This window comes from Oncorhynchus gorbuscha, linkage group LG02 (assembly GCF_021184085.1).
Source record: "Oncorhynchus gorbuscha isolate QuinsamMale2020 ecotype Even-year linkage group LG02, OgorEven_v1.0, whole genome shotgun sequence".
NCBI classification, from domain to species: Eukaryota; Metazoa; Chordata; class Actinopteri; order Salmoniformes; family Salmonidae; genus Oncorhynchus; species Oncorhynchus gorbuscha.
This window is the reverse complement of record NC_060174.1, coordinates 83,380,243-83,397,199: the sequence shown is the minus strand read 5'-3', so window position 1 is coordinate 83,397,199 and position 16,957 is coordinate 83,380,243. Positions and strand designations below refer to the sequence as shown.

The window sequence follows — 16,957 nt, the reverse complement described above, 5'->3', positions numbered from 1 at the left end:
GGAACTACCAATTAGGGAGAAAAATGGGTAAAAGTACCAAATATTTTATTTATTTTTACTAACAAAAAAATAAGTGGTGGAAGTCATGTCACAGGCTCTTTTTCCATTTTCTTTAAAAACCGGAACATCCAGTTGTTGGGGACTCGGCAGAGGCTAGGCAAATATTATGAATATACTGACAAGATACAGGTCTGACCGGGAGGTCCGTGGGGCGAGGCACAATTGGCCTAGTGTCGTCCGGGTTAGGGAGGGCTTGGCCGGTAGGGATGTCCTTGTCTCATCGCGCACCAGCGACTCCTGCGCAATAACCAAGGTTGCCAGGTGCACAGTGTTTCCTCTGACACATTGGTGCGGCTGGCTTCTGGGTTGGATGCGCGCTGTGTTAAGAAGCAGTTTGGCTTGGTTGGGTTGTGTATGGGAGGACGCATGACTTTCAACCTTCATCTCTCCCGAGCCCGTACAGGAGTTGTAGCGATGAGACAAGATAGTAGCTACTAAAACAATTGGATACCACGAAATTAGGGAGAAAAAGGGGTAAAGAAACAAACAAAAAAAACAACAACAATCTACACACAATACTCCATAATGACAAAGCAAAAACAGGTTTTTAGATATTTTTACTCATTTACTAAATATCACATTTACAGAAGTATTCAAACCCTTTACTCAGTACTTTGTTGAAGCACCTTTGAGAGTGATTACAGCCTCAAGTCTTCTTGGATATGACATTACAAGCGTCGCTGCACAGCTATTTTCAGGTCTTTCCAGAGATGTTCGATCGGGTTTGTCATGTTTTGTCTTATATTGTCTTGTCATTATGCTTTCCCTTCTGTTCGTTTCCCCCTGCTGGTCTTATTAGGTTCGTTCCCTTTTTTCTATCCCTCTCTCTCCCCCTCCCTCTCTCTCCTCTCTCTATCGTTCCGTTCCTGCTCCCAGCTGTTCCTCATTCTCCTACTCTCTCATTTAGTCTTTTCACACCTGTCCCCTATCTTGTCCTCTGATTAGAGTCCCTATTTCTCCCCTTGTTTTCCGTTTCTGTCCTGTCGGATCCTTGTATGATGTTCGCTGTGCTGTGTCATTGTCTCGCCCTGTCGTGTCTTGTCTCCTTCAGATGCTGCGTGTAGCATGTGCCTTAGTCTGCTACGGTCGGTGCCTTCCCGAGGCAACCTGCAGTCAATGGTCGAGTCTCCAGTCTGTCCTCGTCACTACGAGTGGAATTAAGTTTTTTCATGTTTTGTTTTCGTCTTGAGTTTTACTGGAATAAAGACTCTGTTTTCGCTAAGTCGCTTTTGGGTCCTCATTCACCTGCATAACAGAAGGATCCGACCAAGAATGGACCCAGCGACTACGGATTCTCGTAACACTGCCGTCGAGATCCAGGGAGCTATGCTCGGCAGACACGAGCAGGAATTGTCTGCTGCTCGTCATGCCGTTGAGACCCTGGCCGCTCAGGTTTCCGACCTCTCTGGACAGTTCCAGAGTCTTCGTCTCGTGCCACCAGCTACTTCCTGGTCTGCCGAGTCTCCGGAACCTAGGGTTAATAACCCACCTTGTTACTCCGGGCAGCCCACTGAGTGCCGCTCCTTTCTGAGAAGTGCGCGTTTCATGTCTCCTCCGTCACTTTTCTCGGTTCTGTTATTTCCGCTGAAGGCATTCAGATGGATCCCGCTAAGGTCCAGGCTGTCAGTGATTGGCCCGTTCCAAGGTCACGTGTCGAGTTGCAGCGCTTTCTAGGTTTCGCTAATTTCTATCGGCGTTTCATTCGTAATTTCGGTCAAGTTGCTGCCCCTCTCACAGCTCTTACTTCTGTCAAGACGTGCTTTAAGTGGTCCGGTTCCACCCAGGGAGCTTTTGATCTCCTCAAGAAGCGTTTTACGTCCGCTCCTATCCTCGTTACTCCTGACGTCACTAAACAATTCATTGTCCAGGTTGACGCTTCAGAGGTGGGCGTGGGAGCCATTCTATCCCAGCGCTTCCAGTCTGGCGATAAGGTTCATCCTTGCGCTTATTTTTCTCATCGCCTGTCTCCATCGGAACGCAACTATGATGTGGGTAACCGCGAACTGCTCGCCATCCGCTTAGCCCTAGGCGAATGGCGACAGTGGTTGGAGGGGGCGACCGTTCCTTTTGTCGTTTGGACTGACCATAAGAACCTTGAGTACATCCGTTCTGCCAAACGACTTAATGCACGTCAAGCTCGTTGGGCGTTGTTTTTCGCTCGTTTCGAGTTTGTGATTTCTTATCGCCCGGGTAATAAGAACACCAAGCCTGATGCCTTATCCCGTCTCTTTAGTTCTTCTGTGGCTTCTACTGTTCCCGAGGGGATTCCTCCTTATGGGCGTGTTGTCGGGTTGACAGTCTGGGGAATTGAGAGACAGGTTAAGCAAGCACTCACTCACACTGCGTCGCCGCGCGCTTGTCCTAGTAACCTTCTTTTCGTTCCTGTTTCTACTCGTCTGGCTGTTCTTCAGTGGGCTCACTCTGCCAAGTTAGCTGGCCATCCCGGCGTTCGAGGTACTCTTGCTTCTATTCGCCAGCGCTTTTGGTGGCCTACTCAGGAGCGTGACACGCACCGTTTCGTGGCTGCTTGTTCGGACTGCGCGCAGACTAAGTCAGGTAACTCTCCTCCTGCCGGTCGTCTCAGACCGCTTCCCATTCCTTCTCGACCATGGTCTCACATCGCCTTAGACTTCATTACCGGTCTGCCTTCGTCTGCGGGGAAGACTGTGATTCTTACGGTTGTCGATAGGTTCTCTAAGGCGGCACATTTCATTCCCCTCGCTAAGCTTCATTCCGCTAAGGAGACGGCACAAATCATCATCGAGAATGTGTTCAGAATTCATGGCCTCCCGTTAGACGCCGTTTCAGACAGAGGTCCGCAATTCACGTCACAGTTTTGGAGGGAGTTCTGTCGTTTGATTGGTGCTTCCGTCAGTCTCTCTTCCGGTTTTCATCCCCAGTCTAACGGTCAAGCAGAAAGGGCCAATCAGACGATTGGTCGCATACTACGCAGCCTTTCTTTTAGAAACCCTGCGTCTTGGGCAGAACAGCTCCCCTGGGCAGAATACGCTCACAACTCGCTTCCTTCGTCTGCTACCGGGCTATCTCCATTTCAGAGTAGTCTGGGTTACCAGCCTCCTCTGTTCTCGTCCCAGCTCGCCGAGTCCAGCGTTCCCTCCGCTCAGGCGTTTGTCCAACGTTGTGAGCGCACCTGGAGGAGGGTGAGGTCTGCACTTTGCCGTTACAGGGCGCAGACTGCGAGAGCCGCCAATAAACGTAGGATTAAGAGTCCTAGGTATTGTCGCGGCCAGAGAGTGTGGCTTTCCACTCGTAACCTTCCCCTTACGACAGCTTCTCGTAAGTTGACTCCGCGGTTCATTGGTCCGTTCCGTGTCTCCCAGGTCGTCAATCCTGTCGCTGTGCGACTGCTTCTTCCGCGACATCTTCGTCGCGTCCATCCTGTCTTCCATGTCTCCTGTGTCAAGCCCTTTCTTCGCACCCCGTTCGTCCCCCCCCCGTCCTTGTCGAGGGCGCACCTATTTACAAGGTACGTAGGATCATGGACATGCGTTCTCGGGGACGTGGTCACCAGTACTTAGTGGATTGGGAGGGTTACGGTCCTGAGGAGAGGAGTTGGGTTCCATCTCGGGACGTGCTGGACCGTTCGCTGATTGATGATTTCCTCCGTTGCCGCCAGGATTCCTCCTCGAGTGCGCCAGGAGGCGCTCGGTGAGTGGGGGGTACTGTCATGTTTTGTCTTATATTGTCTTGTCATTATGCTTTCCCTTCTGTTCGTTTCCCCCTGCTGGTCTTATTAGGTTCGTTCCCTTTTTCTATCCCTCTCTCTCCCCCTCCCTCTCTCTCCTCTCTCTATCGTTCCGTTCCTGCTCCCAGCTGTTCCTCATTCTCCTAACTCACTCATTTAGTCTTTTCACACCTGTCCCCTATTTTGTCGTCTGATTAGAGTCCCTATTTCTCCCCTTGTTTTCCGCTTCTGTCCTTGTCGGATCCTTATATGATGTTCGCTGTGCTGTGTCATTGTCTCGCCCTGTCGTGTCTTGTCTCCTTCAGATGCTGCGTGTGAGCAGGTGTCTAAGTCTGCTACGGTCGGTGCCTTCCCGAGGCAACCTGCAGTCAATGGTCGAGTCTCCAGTCTGTCCTCGTCACTACGAGTGGATTTTAGTTTTTCATGTTTTGTTTTCTTCTTATATTGTCCAGGAGTATACTTTTGCCAGTTACTGGAATAAAGACTCTGTTTTCGCTAAGTCGCTTTTGGGTCCTCATTCACCTGCATAACACATTCAGAGACTATTCCCAAAGCCACTCCAGCGTAATCTTGGCTGCGTGCTTAGGGTCATTGTCCTCTTGGAAAGTGAACCATTGCCCCAGTCTGAGGTCCTGAGCGCTCTGGAGCAGGTTTTCATCAGCGACCTCTCTGTACTGTGCTCCATTCATCTTTCCCTCAATCCTGACAAGTCAGAGAATCGTGTTTCTCATGGTCTGAGAGTCCTTTAGGTGCCTTTTGGCAAATTCCAAGCGCGCTGTCATGTGCCATTTACTGTCATCTGGACACTCTACCATAAAGGCCTGATTGGTGGAGTGCTGCAGAGATGGTTGTCCTTCTGGAAGGTCCTCACACCTCCAGAGTGACTCTGGAGCTGTGTCAGAGTTATTGGTTTCTTGGTCCCAGACCAAGGCCCTTCTCCCCTGATTGCTCAGTTTGGCCGGGTGGCCAGCTCTAGGAAGAGTCTTGGTGGTTCCAAACTAATTCCATTTATGAATGATGGAGGCCGCTATGTTCTTGGGGATCACCAATGCTGCAGAAATGTTTTGGTACCCTTCCCCAGATCTGTGCCTCGACCACAATCCTGTCTCATAGCTCTACAGACAATTCCTTCAACCTCATGGCTTGGTTTTTGCTCTGCTCTGACATGTACTGCCGACTGTGGGACCTTATATAGATAGGTGGGTGCCTTCCCAAATCATGTCCAATCAATTGAATTAACCACAGGTAGACTCCAATCAAGTTGTAGAAAAATCTCAAGGATGATCAATGGAAACAGGCTGTACCTGAGCTCAATTTCGAGTCTCATAGCAAAGGGTCTGAATACTTATGTAAATAAGGATCTGTTTTTCAGGTTTAATACATTTGCAAACATTTCTACAAAACTTATTTCAATTTGTCATTAAGGGGTACTGTGTGTAGATTGATGATGATTTTTTAAATTTAAATGTAATCGTAACAAAATGTGGAAAAGGTCAAGGGGTTTGAATACTTTCCGAATGCACTGTACAGGGTGTACTGGTACCAAATCTATGTGCGGGGGTACAGGTTAAGTTGAGGAAATTTGTACATGTAGGTGTGGCTAAAGTGACTATGCATATAAAATAAACGGTGTAAAAACAAAGGGGGGGTCAATGAAAATAGTCTGGGTGGCCATTTGATTAATTGTTCAGCAGTCTTACGGCTTGGGGGTATAAGCTGTTAAGGAGCCTTTTGGACCAAGACTTTCTTTATTTGTACTATTTTCTCTACAATGTGGAATAAAAGTGAAGACATCAAAACTATGAAATAACACATGGAATCACGTAGTAACCAAAAAAGTGCGAAACAAATCTAAACATATTCTATTTGTGATTCTTCAAATAGCCACCCTTTGCCTTGATGACAGCATCGCATACTCTTGGCATTCTCACAACCAGCTTCACCTGGAATGCTTTTCCACCAGTCTTGACAGAGTTCCCACATACAGTGCCTTGCGAAAGTATTTGGCCCCTTTGAACTTTGCGACCTTTTGCCACATTTCAGGCTTCAAACATAAAGATATACAACTGTATTTTTTTGTGAAGAATCAACAACAAGTGGGTCACAATCATGAAGTGGAACGACATTTATTGGATATTTCAAACTTTTTTAACAAATCAAAAACTGAAAAATTGGGTGTGCAAAATTATTATAGCACGCCTCCAACTCAATCATCAAGTTTGCAGACGACACTACAGTGGTAGGCTTGTCAGGAAAATAACCTCACACTCAATGTGAACAAAACAAAGGAGATGATCGTGGACTTCAGGAAACAGCTGAGGGAGCAGCCCCCTATCCACATTGACGGGACAGTGGTGGAGAGGGTGGAAAGTTTTAAGTTCCTCGGTGTACACATCACAGACAAACTGAAATGGTCCACCCACACAGACAGCGTGATGAAGAAGGCGCAGCAGCGCCTCTTCAACCTCAGAAGGCTGAAGAAGTTCAGCTTGTCACCAAAAACACTTACAAACTTTTACAGATGCACAATCGAGAGCATCCTGTCGGGCTGTATCACCGCCTGGTACGGCAACTGCTCCGCCCATAACCGTAAGGCTCTCCAGAGGGTAGTGAGGTCTGCACAACGCATCACAGGGGGAAAACTACCTGCCCGCCAGGATACATACACCAACCGATGTCACAGCAAGGCCAAAAAGACCACCAAGGACAACAACCACCCGAGCCACTGCCTGTTCTCCCAACTTTCATGGGGAGGCAGGGTAGCCTAGTGGTTAGAGCATTGGACTAGTAACCGAAAGGTTGCAAGTTCAAATCCCCGAGCTGACAAGGTACAAAATCTGTCGTTCTGCCCTTGAACAGGCAGTTAACCCACTGTTCCTAGGCCGTCATTGAAAATAAGAATTTGTTCTTAACTGACTTGCCTAGTAAAATAAAGGTTAAAAAAAAAAAATCATCCAGAAGGCGAGGTCAGTGCATCAAAGCTGGGACCGAGAGACTGAAAAACAGCTTCTATCTCAAGGCCATCAGACTGTTAAACAGCCATCACTAACATTGAGTGGCTGCTGCCAACATACTGACTCAATCAACTCTAGCCACTTTAATAATGGAAAAATTTATGTAATAAATGTATCACTAGCCACTTTAAACAATGCCACTAATGTTTACATACCCTACATTACTCATCTCATATACTGTACTCTATACCATCTACTATGCCGTTAGGCCATCACTCATCCATATATTTTTATGTACATATTCTTATTCATTCCTTTACATTTGTGTGTATAAGGTAGTTGTGAAATTGTTAGGTGACATTACTTGTTAGATATTACTGCATGGTCGGAACTAGAAGGACAAGCCTTTCGCTACACTTGCATTAACATCTGCTAACCATGTGTATGTGACAAATCAAATTTGATTTGCTTTAAAAACCAAAGTATATCAGGATTCCAGTCATTACAATACATGTTATAACTCTTGATCTTAAGAATATGACTTGGAAATATAGATTAGCCAAATTGTTTTACCTGAGCATAACCTCAAAACTAAGGACTTATTAGCCAGCCCTACTTTGTTGTTTATGATTTCGTTGTCTTGGAGGACTGATTGGGCTCATTGATATGAGTTGAAAAATAAATGCTGCTGTGCTCATGGAAAGGTATTGTAACATTTGTCGTTGGAAGGCGACCAAGGTGCAGCATGGAAGGCGTACATTCTTTTTATTTAAATGTTCCACCAAGAAAACCAATACAACGAACGATAAGCTTCGTCATGCAAACTACATGCACTCAAACAAAGACAAGATCCCACACTGAAGGAGGGGGGGGGGGGGGGGGGGGCTGCCAAAGTATGATCCCCAATCAGAGATAATGAAAGACAGCTGCCTCTGATTGGGAACCACATTCGGCCAAACACAAAGAAATAGAGAACATAGAATGTCCACCCAAATCACACCCTGACCTAATCTCTAAGGTCAGGGCGTGACAGGCATGCTTTGAGCGCTATTGAAAAGTGCTATTTACATGTGAAAAATGAATGCCATTTGGTGCATTTGCTATAGGCCTATTGTTTACCTTTTTGTTGGTGACACTTTGATATATTTTAAATGGCAAATCCACAGATGAAACAATAACAAAAAGGTCACCCCACCTCTGTTTTGGTAAAAAGCTGAGGGATGGGCCTGGAGAAATGTAACCATCTCAGATTAATAGACAACTATGGATGTGTAACGGATGTGAAAAGCTAGCTTAGTTAGCGGTGGTTTGTGCTAAATAGCATTTCAGTCGGTGACGTCACTTGCTCTGAGACCTTGAAGTAGTAGTTCCCCTTGCTCTGCAAGAGCCGCGGCTGTTGTGGAGCGATGGGTAACGATGCTTCGTGGGTGACTGTTGTTGATGTGTGCAGAGGGTCCCTGGTTTGTGCCCGGGTATGGGCGAGGGGACGGTCTAAAGTTATACTGTTACAGATGCAAGTACTGACCATCCATGATATCACAATTATAATTTGAACCACTTATGATGCTATACAGTGTTTGTTTACATTTACAATGTTTACAAACATTGGAGAAAAACAAGCTTATATTTGGGGTTTTCATGGAGTGTGACAGTTGAACTAAGTTTGAGGCATTTATCAATTATATTAGTAAAGAATCAATAGATATACACTACTGTTCAAAAGTTTGAGGTCACTTAGAAATATCCTTGTTTTAAAAAAAGCACTTTTTGTTTTGTCCATTAAAATAACTTCAAATTGATCAGAAATACAGTTTAGACATAGTTAACGTTGTAAATTACTATTGTAGCTGGAAACGGCTGACTTTTTATGGAATATCTACATAGGTGTACAGAGGCCCTGGAGTAAACTGACTCTAACCAGAATAGAAAGAGAAGTAGGAGGCCTGGTGCACAACTGAGCAAGAAGACAAGTACATTAGAGTGTCTAGTTTGAGAAACAGACAGGTCCTCAACTTCATTTAATAGTACCCGCAAACCATCAGTCTCAATGTCAACAGTGAAGGGCGACTCCGGGATGCTGGCCTTCTAGGCAGATCTCCTCTGTCCAGTGTCTGTGTTCTTTTGCCCATTTTAATCTTTTATTTTTATTGGCCAGTCTGAGATATTGCTTTTTCTTTGCAACTCTGCCAAGAAAGCCAGCATCCCGGAGTCGCCTCTTCACTGTTGACGTTGAGACTGGTGTTTTGCGTGTACTATTTAATGAAGCTGCCAGTTGAGGACTTGTGAGGCATCTGTTTCTCAAACTAGACACTAATATACTTGTCATCTTGCTCAGTTGTGCACCAGGGCCTCCCACTCTTTCTTTTCTGGTTAGAGCCCATTTGAGCTGTTCTGTGAAGGGAGTAGTACATAGCATTGTACGAGATCTTCGTTTCTTGGCAATTTCTCGCATGGAACAGCCTTCATTTAGACTGACGAGTGTGAGTTTGAGCACGTGTCCATTAGGCCTATGGATCTTCTTTTTTTATCAGCATGAATTAGATTGAACAATAAAAGCCCCATTTTTATTCCATCGGCTGGGATACGCACGATGCAGCAGCTGCAAGAGCATAATCTTCACTGGCTGTCCACTGGTTTCAAAAACAAATGATTGACAGGCTGTTTAAAAGTTCTTGAATTCAACCATTATTGGGTTCAAATACACATTTAGATGTATGAACAGCAATCCACAACAACCACAATCCGTAAGGCGCAAATAGCTCAAAGAGAGCGCAGGTGTGATTCACATCAATGCGCTATGTTGATATCCATAATAAGAGATATCCGTATCGCGCTAGACTACACTACTGCTGTCATCCTTACCTCCAAGCGTTGATTCAAATTTGATAATTTTTGGATGCCAACAGCAATCGCACCATTGGAAGACATAGCTTGGACTGTAGCCTACAAAAGCCAAAATTCTGCTATTTTCCCGCGATCCATCAACCCCTTTTGTTGTGTCATCATAGTGGTATCTGATTTAGGGTCAGACTCGCCCAGGCGGAACAAATTTGACAAAGGCCACATTTTTTCAAAGTATCTGTAATCTGATTACAATATTTTGATAGTAACGGATTACAGTTACCGGTTTTGTACATTAATCCCCAACCCTGATGGTAGGGTATTTGTTTATTTTTTCAAGCAAAGTATACGGGTGTTTTACTCCAGTCTAGTAGGTGGCGGTAAATCAACATATATTGGATGCCAACCGCCGTTAAACATCATCGAAGAAGAAAGTATAGCCAGTCCATGAATCGGCGAATGCGAACCAGTTGTTATTCTAGTGATGGAATACGAGTAGATTAATTCCATAACAACGGTCGGACATCTTGAACGCAGTCTCCATTTCTTATTATACCACAGTAAATCCATCCAGTGTCCAGAACGCCATTTTATGAACTCCCCCTTTTTCCCCCTACTGCGGTGCCGCTCAATTGACCAATCTGCGGCCACTATTTCTAACAGGTAACCAATCACAACAGGCTTTAATGAATCAGACCAGTGGCTTTATATTCACGGGGCTGCATGAGGAATGTAAACTATTTAACATGGAGACAGCAGTTGATAAACTGGAGGCGATGGTAAGCTGTGTTTTATCAAATAGATTTATTTCTATAGCAGCTAAAGTAAACCTACGTTCCTAGTCTTTAGATAAATTGTATTATGTGGTCTCCAATGAGCTGTTTGAGCAAATGACCTGTGCGTGAAAAACGGCAATGTAGCGAGGATCTAAATTCAAATGTTCCAGGAAAAGAAAAACACAAACATAATAATATACGAGTGTTTCCGCTAACACCACAAGGCAAACAAAAATTGCTTTACCATGGCTCTCTTTCCATTTCAGTGTTTATTTAGTTAGCTTGTTTGCCACACGTTTCACGAGTACTAGACTGCGCCTGCGAAGAGGCCGTATTCCGTGTCCCCGAGTGCGCGCTGTAGGTGACCGTTGACGTTTAAAAGCGAGTTTTTACGTTATCGAAGTTGTACAAAATTGGTTGTTGACCATGAATTGAGTTGCAGCTCACAATCACGGAGTCTAGTAAACGTAGCTAGCTACAGTATGTAACTGTTAAAACATTAGCTAGATACTACTAGTAACGTTATTCAATTATGTTACGTAAGTTTATTATTCTGCTCCCCTTAGTCACTTAGCTGCACTTGTTTGTCACTGCAGAAAATCACTGGATTGCTAAACAGTTATTGATGTAGTTTTAGATTATTTAATCATAACTTGATCTGGCCCAGCCAATCAAATTCAAGTTTGTCATGTAGCTAATTTAGTTTGACAGGAGGTTGGCTGTCTCTATTTTTCCTTCAGGGCTGACAACGAAAAGGATAAAGAGGAATCCATTATGTTTTCTGTCTGTCCAGTGCCCCTTTTGTATTGTACTACTGGTGACCCTTCAATGAAAGCAGTGCAATGTTAAAAGGGCATTGGCCAGGGATTATTCCCAATGATAGGTTTTGCAAGGTGTAGCTGTGAACCTTTGCTAACAACAAAGCTGTTTGCAGGTGCTCTGACTTCATTGCACTACTGTATTGGACAGCTAGCAGTGCAATAGTATTGTCAAAGCGTCTGAAAACAGCAAAGACCACTGACACAGGAATCGGCAACAAATGTACACTAATGTGTTGAAAGCTGTCACCCTCAAGTGCAAAATTCTGGGAACTCTTCTGGGGTTTACTGAAACAGTGTGCTGAATAACAGTGCACCCACCCCAAGGAAGGGCTGAGCAGGGTGGGTAGTTTAATTAAAAAATGTTTGTTTAAAATCTACAATGAAGATCCTTGGTCTTATTATCCAGTACTGTTGTATACTTTTTATCTGTAGTTAAAGTAGTGCTCAAGCCAAAAGTAGTCCCTGAAAATTGTGTACTACGTCACATACACTACATGAAAGTATGTGGGCACCTGCTTGTTGAACATCTCATTCCAAAATCATGGGCATTAATATGGAGTTGGTTCCCCTTTGCTATAACAACATACACTCTTCTGGGAAGGCTTTCCACTAGATGTTGGAACATTGCTGTGGGGACTTGTTATCATTCAGCCACGAGCATTAATGGGGTCGAGCACTGATACTGGGCGATTAGGCCTGGCTCACAGTCAGCGTTCCAATTCATCCCAAAGGTGTTTGATGGGGTTTAGGTCAGGGCTTTGTGCAGGCCAGTCAAGATCTCGACAAACCATTTCTGTATGGACTTTGCTTTGTGCACAGAGGCATTGTCATGCTGAAACAGGAAAGGGCCTTCCCCAAACTTACCACAAAATTGTGATGACTTTGCTTCCAGAGGCAGTTTGGAACTCGGTAGTGAGTGTTGCAACCGAGGACAGACTTTTTACACGGTTCAGCACGCTGCGGTCCCGTTCTGTGAGCTTGCGTGGCCTACCAATTTGCGGCTGAGTGGGTGTTGCTCCTACAATTTGCCACTTCACAATAAAAGCAGAAATGTTACAATTTGACTTATTGGAAAGGTGGCATCCTACGACGGTGCCATGTTGAAAGTCACTGACCTCTTCACTAAGGCCATTCCTCTGCCAGTGTTTGTCTATGGAGATTGCATGGCTGTCTGCTTGATAGTATACCTGTCAACAACGGGTGTGGCAGATATAGCCATATCCACTAATTTGAAGGGGTGTCCACATACTTTATCTATATGCGGATATGCGCACCACATCATTGCTCTTTGTTAGCTGTCACTCAAATGGCGAGTGGCTGAATCTCAAATTGCTAGGGGGCTGGCCCACGTGGGGGGGAAATGTAAGCAAAATGGCACTGGATAGCTTCCAGTAAACAGTTGCTTTCAAACTAGGGATTTTGTGGCTAATCCAGGTAAAATGGCAATTCTGCATGTATGAACTACACATTGACACATCAGCCCAGAGAGGGAGGTTTGAAAAATACTTACTATTCGCCAGAGTTCCTGAGCATGATTTAAATGCAGGCCAACTATGCAATAATCTTACTCTTCCAAGTCATTCCCTCACTTGCAATCTATCAAAGCAAGTCTGGAACTTTAATGTTCCATCAGTCAGCTTCCATTTCTTTTTAGGAGGAGGATCTACCTAAACTTGTCCAAAAATAAAATACTTTTGCTTGTCCCAAAAGTTTTTTTTTCTGAATGTGTTGTGCCTACTGACCTCAACCCTAGAAAAAAATATATATATTTTTAAATCACAAAATTGACACCGTGACATGCATGGGATTGATCACAAGTCCTGGAACCCTATCAGTATTCTCTGCTGTCCACTTTGTTCAGAGTAGTGCAATATTTCTTATAGGGCTTCAGTTTTTGGGATAAAGCCTTACCGAAGGCACTATGCATCTCAAGACCATTTAATACACCCTTTTGTGATGCAACCATTTTGTGGCTGAAGTCTTGGAAAGATGTGACTGAACTTTTTTGCACATTTTGTTTATCTTCATAGTTGTGAAGATCTGTACATGCAATTATTTTATGTGTGTTATAATGATCTGTTGTAAGGCGTAGAGACTCTACTCTGTCAGGCTTGCAGTACACTAAACCAACTGTCCTTTCAGTTCCAGAAGGCAGAGGCTGACATGGACTACATGGAGAAACGGCTGAGGCTGGAATTCCTGACAAGTGCTCCAGAGAACGGTGCAGCAGAGGTGAATACATACATGGATGCCACAGTACTTAGTTACAAAACATGTCCTCAGACCAGTCACCCAACACCTTTCCACTCCATCCACATCTTTGAACTTCTGGCATGCAGACAGATGTCTCCATTTGTCTATTTACCCAACAGTCTGTCAAATCAATGACTGACTCGTGTCTGACCACAGGAAAACCCTGTGAAGCTGCTGGAGAACCTGTCTGCCATCAAGGTGAGGCATGCGGCCTTGTGCACACAAGTACAGGAGATTGCAGCCGAGCAGAAGCAGTCAATGGACTCCATTCGAGCACACCTTGACACCACTGTGCAGCTGGTGCAACAGTTACAGCAGACTGCTGACGTTGAGGTAGCCCATTCCCTTCACGTACATCTGACAATGTCAATTGGCCCTTTTCAAAGTTAGGGTGGCAAAACCATGTGCAATTGAATTTGTACTGTTTTGTAGATTCCACCACTGACTGAGATGGAGCAGGAGTCTGCAGATTTCCTTGGTTTATCAGTCAATCAAAACACAGCAGGGGTAAGGTCATTTGCTCGCGCTAAGATGTCATTGCATACAGGAGCAGAGCGTACAGAGAAACTATTTTTGACATGTCATTCCCTGTAACACTATCTATGCCATTGTATGTGCACTGCTTCTAATAGTCTAATTTGACGTCTCTTGCCATTCAGAGAAATATAAAGCTCGACTGCTCAGGATTTCTCGTAAACTGAACAAAAATAAATGCAACATGCAAAAATTTCAAAGAATTTGCTGAGTTAGATCATATAAGGAAATCTGTCAATTTAAATAAATAAATTAGGCCCTAATCTAGGGATTTCACATGACTGGGAATACAGACATGAATCTGGTCACAGATACCGTAAAAACAAAGTAGGGTCGTGGATCAAATAAACCAGTATCTGGTGTGACCACCATTTGCCTCCTGCATTGCGACATCTCCTTTGTAAAGAGTTAAATCAGGCTGTTGATTGTGGCCTGTGGAATGTTGTCCCACTCTTCAATGGCTGTGTGCTGGATATTGGCAGGAACTGGAACACACTGTCATACACGTCGATCTAGATTATTCCAAACATGTTCAATGGATGACATGTCAGGTGAATATGCAGGCCATGGAAGAACTGTGACATTTTCAACTTCCAGGAATTGTGTATAGATCCTTGCGCTGTGGGGCTGTACATTATCATACTGAAACAGGTAGTGATGGCATTGGATGAATGACAAGACAATGGGCCTCAGGATCTCATCACGGTATCTTTGTGCATTCAAATTACCATCGATAAAATGCAATTGTGTTCGTTCTCTGTAGCTTTTGCCTGCCTAAGCCATAACCCTACCACTACCACTCTGTTCACATCAAACTGCTTTCCTGCACAATGCCATACACGCCATCTGCCCAGTACAGTTGAAACCGGGATTCATCTGTGAAGAGCACACTTCTCCAGCATACCAGTGGCCATCGAAGGTGAGCATTTGCCCACTGAAGTCGAACTGCAGTCAGGTTAAGACCCTGGTGAGGACAACGAGCAGGTAGATGAGCCACTGAGACGATTTCTGACATTTTGTGCAAACTGTTATCGGCTGTCCGGGTAGCTGGTCTCGGATGATCCCGCAGGTGAAGAAGCCAGATGTGGAGGTCCTGGGCTGGCGTGGTTACACCTGGTTATCATACACGTGGTCTGTGGTTGAGGCCGGTTGGATGTAGTACCAAATGTCTAAAATGACATTGGAGGTGGCTTATAGTAGAGATATGAACATGAAATTCTGGCAAACATTCCTGGGATCTTTTATTTCAGCTCATGAAACATGGGACCAACACTTTACATGTTGCATTTAATATTTTTGTTCAGTGGGATATACACATTGCAATAACTAATATGCCAATGTTTGTCTGTTCAGTTACTGATGTCTATGGAGCCTTCAGTCCAAGAGCAGCCTCAGTGTAAGTAATTGTAACCCCAATTAACACCCTCTCCTCTGCATGTCTTTATACAGTAACAAACCCCTATTGAATTCCTTTGTAACCATCAGGTTGTGTACATAGCTGAATTGGAAAACTCATTACTCATTTTCAATTTGGAGAATTTATATTGAAGCTATAAAAGGCAACAATAGCTAGGTTTCCATCCAATTGGTGGCAGATTTATGCAAAATCAGTGCATTTTCCCAGAACTGATTTGTTGCAGATAAAAATGTTGACAGTGCATACAATGTATTTCTCGCTTCGCATTCAAATGTGCCTACTCTGGTCTTGACACGCTCTAGCCAACAGCTCGCAGAAGCAGTGCGGGTAGGCTAGATGAGATAAGAGTGAGTATTATATTCATCAAACGGCAGTAAAGCATTGATAATTTCACTAAAATAAGACCCTTATTGGAAAGGATCATAAATTATTTCATCTGTAGCCTAAAACCGCATGGTGTCGAGTCATAATGGCAGGACCACACTATATAGGGTGACGATATTATAGCAATATTTGCACTTTAAGGCATTTTCACCTACTTCTCGCATAATTTTATCGGCACAAATATCCCACCATGTTGAATGAACATTCATAAAGTTGTACCGAAATTACTCGTTTCATCACAGCTGTCGCGATAATTTCTGAATACGATATGACTCATAACTGGGGATGGAAACGTGGTTAAGGAATCCAGGGGAAACCCAAATAAGGGCACAGGACTCTGTACAGACAGGATGGCGACTGAAGCCGAAGTGACTGCTCTGTCCACAGCCTTGAGGGAGCTGAGTGACGCCACGCCGCACAGCGTGCACTCCAATGTCAAGCTGGCTGACCTCAGCCTTCTACAAGCAGCTGCATGAGCACTTCTCTCTAAAAAACAAACAGGTCCGACAAGTCACGTTTGTCCCGAGACGCATTACCCTTTACACAGAAACCCCCAGTTGTGTCAAGGCAACACTAGCAGCAGGAATGTCGGTTAACTTGTGGACCAGAGTCAGACGAATGCTTAGGAAGGTGTACGCATTTTGTGCAAGCTCTAACTTTGCCAATCTTTCTCCAGTGGTGCCCTAAGTTTGCAGCAGACGAACATGACGGTTAGCAACGCCAAGCTGAAGACATTGCAGCATCTCTCTGGACAAGAAAGGGCACGTTTGCCTGCTAATGAGTGGGGAACTGGCACAGCTGAGACTGTTTAAGATGGACCCCACAGCGAAAGTGACTGATTTTGCCCATCTCTCATTGTCTAGTCATGTTAGCCTATTTGAAGGGTTCTGATGCCTACTTATGCGTTGGTTTGATTTCTTTTGCTAGTTATTTGAAAATGACACAATCTGAAACAATTGACCAGAAGCAAGAACTCCAGATGAAACCAACTCACTACAATGTTTGAGGTGCTGTAAGTGGAAGGTGACGGGCCATATTGTAAATTAGATGAACTATTTTTGATCATATTTGAAGGTTCTCTGACTGGCTAATGCATCAGTTGAATGCGTTTCACCTGTAAATATGTTAATGATTTGAATTTGTCTGATTACTTTCCAACTGTACGTCAATGTATTATGATGCTTCATTAAAATGAAATTCCCTCTAAGGTA

At 44.4% G+C, this 16,957-nt stretch overlaps 1 protein-coding gene across 2 annotated transcripts; it reads left to right on the top strand.

Annotated features, from left to right (window-relative positions):
- Window positions 1-10,068: 10,068 nt before the first annotated feature.
- Window positions 10,069-16,953, top strand: LOC124011271 (spindle and kinetochore-associated protein 2-like). 2 transcript variants are annotated; one of them, XM_046324476.1, is made up of 6 exons: window positions 10,093-10,340; window positions 13,301-13,390; window positions 13,568-13,744; window positions 13,844-13,918; window positions 15,299-15,341; window positions 16,423-16,953. In XM_046324476.1, the coding sequence occupies exons 1-6, from the start codon at window positions 10,248-10,250 to the stop codon at window positions 16,431-16,433; spliced, it is 489 nt and encodes a 162-aa protein (XP_046180432.1). In that variant the 5' UTR covers window positions 10,093-10,247; the 3' UTR covers window positions 16,434-16,953. The 2 variants fall into 2 exon arrangements, with proteins under 2 accessions (XP_046180441.1, XP_046180432.1); XM_046324485.1 differs by lacking the exon at window positions 15,299-15,341 and having other exon boundaries at window positions 10,069-10,340; window positions 16,423-16,637.
- Window positions 16,954-16,957: the final 4 nt, after the last annotated feature.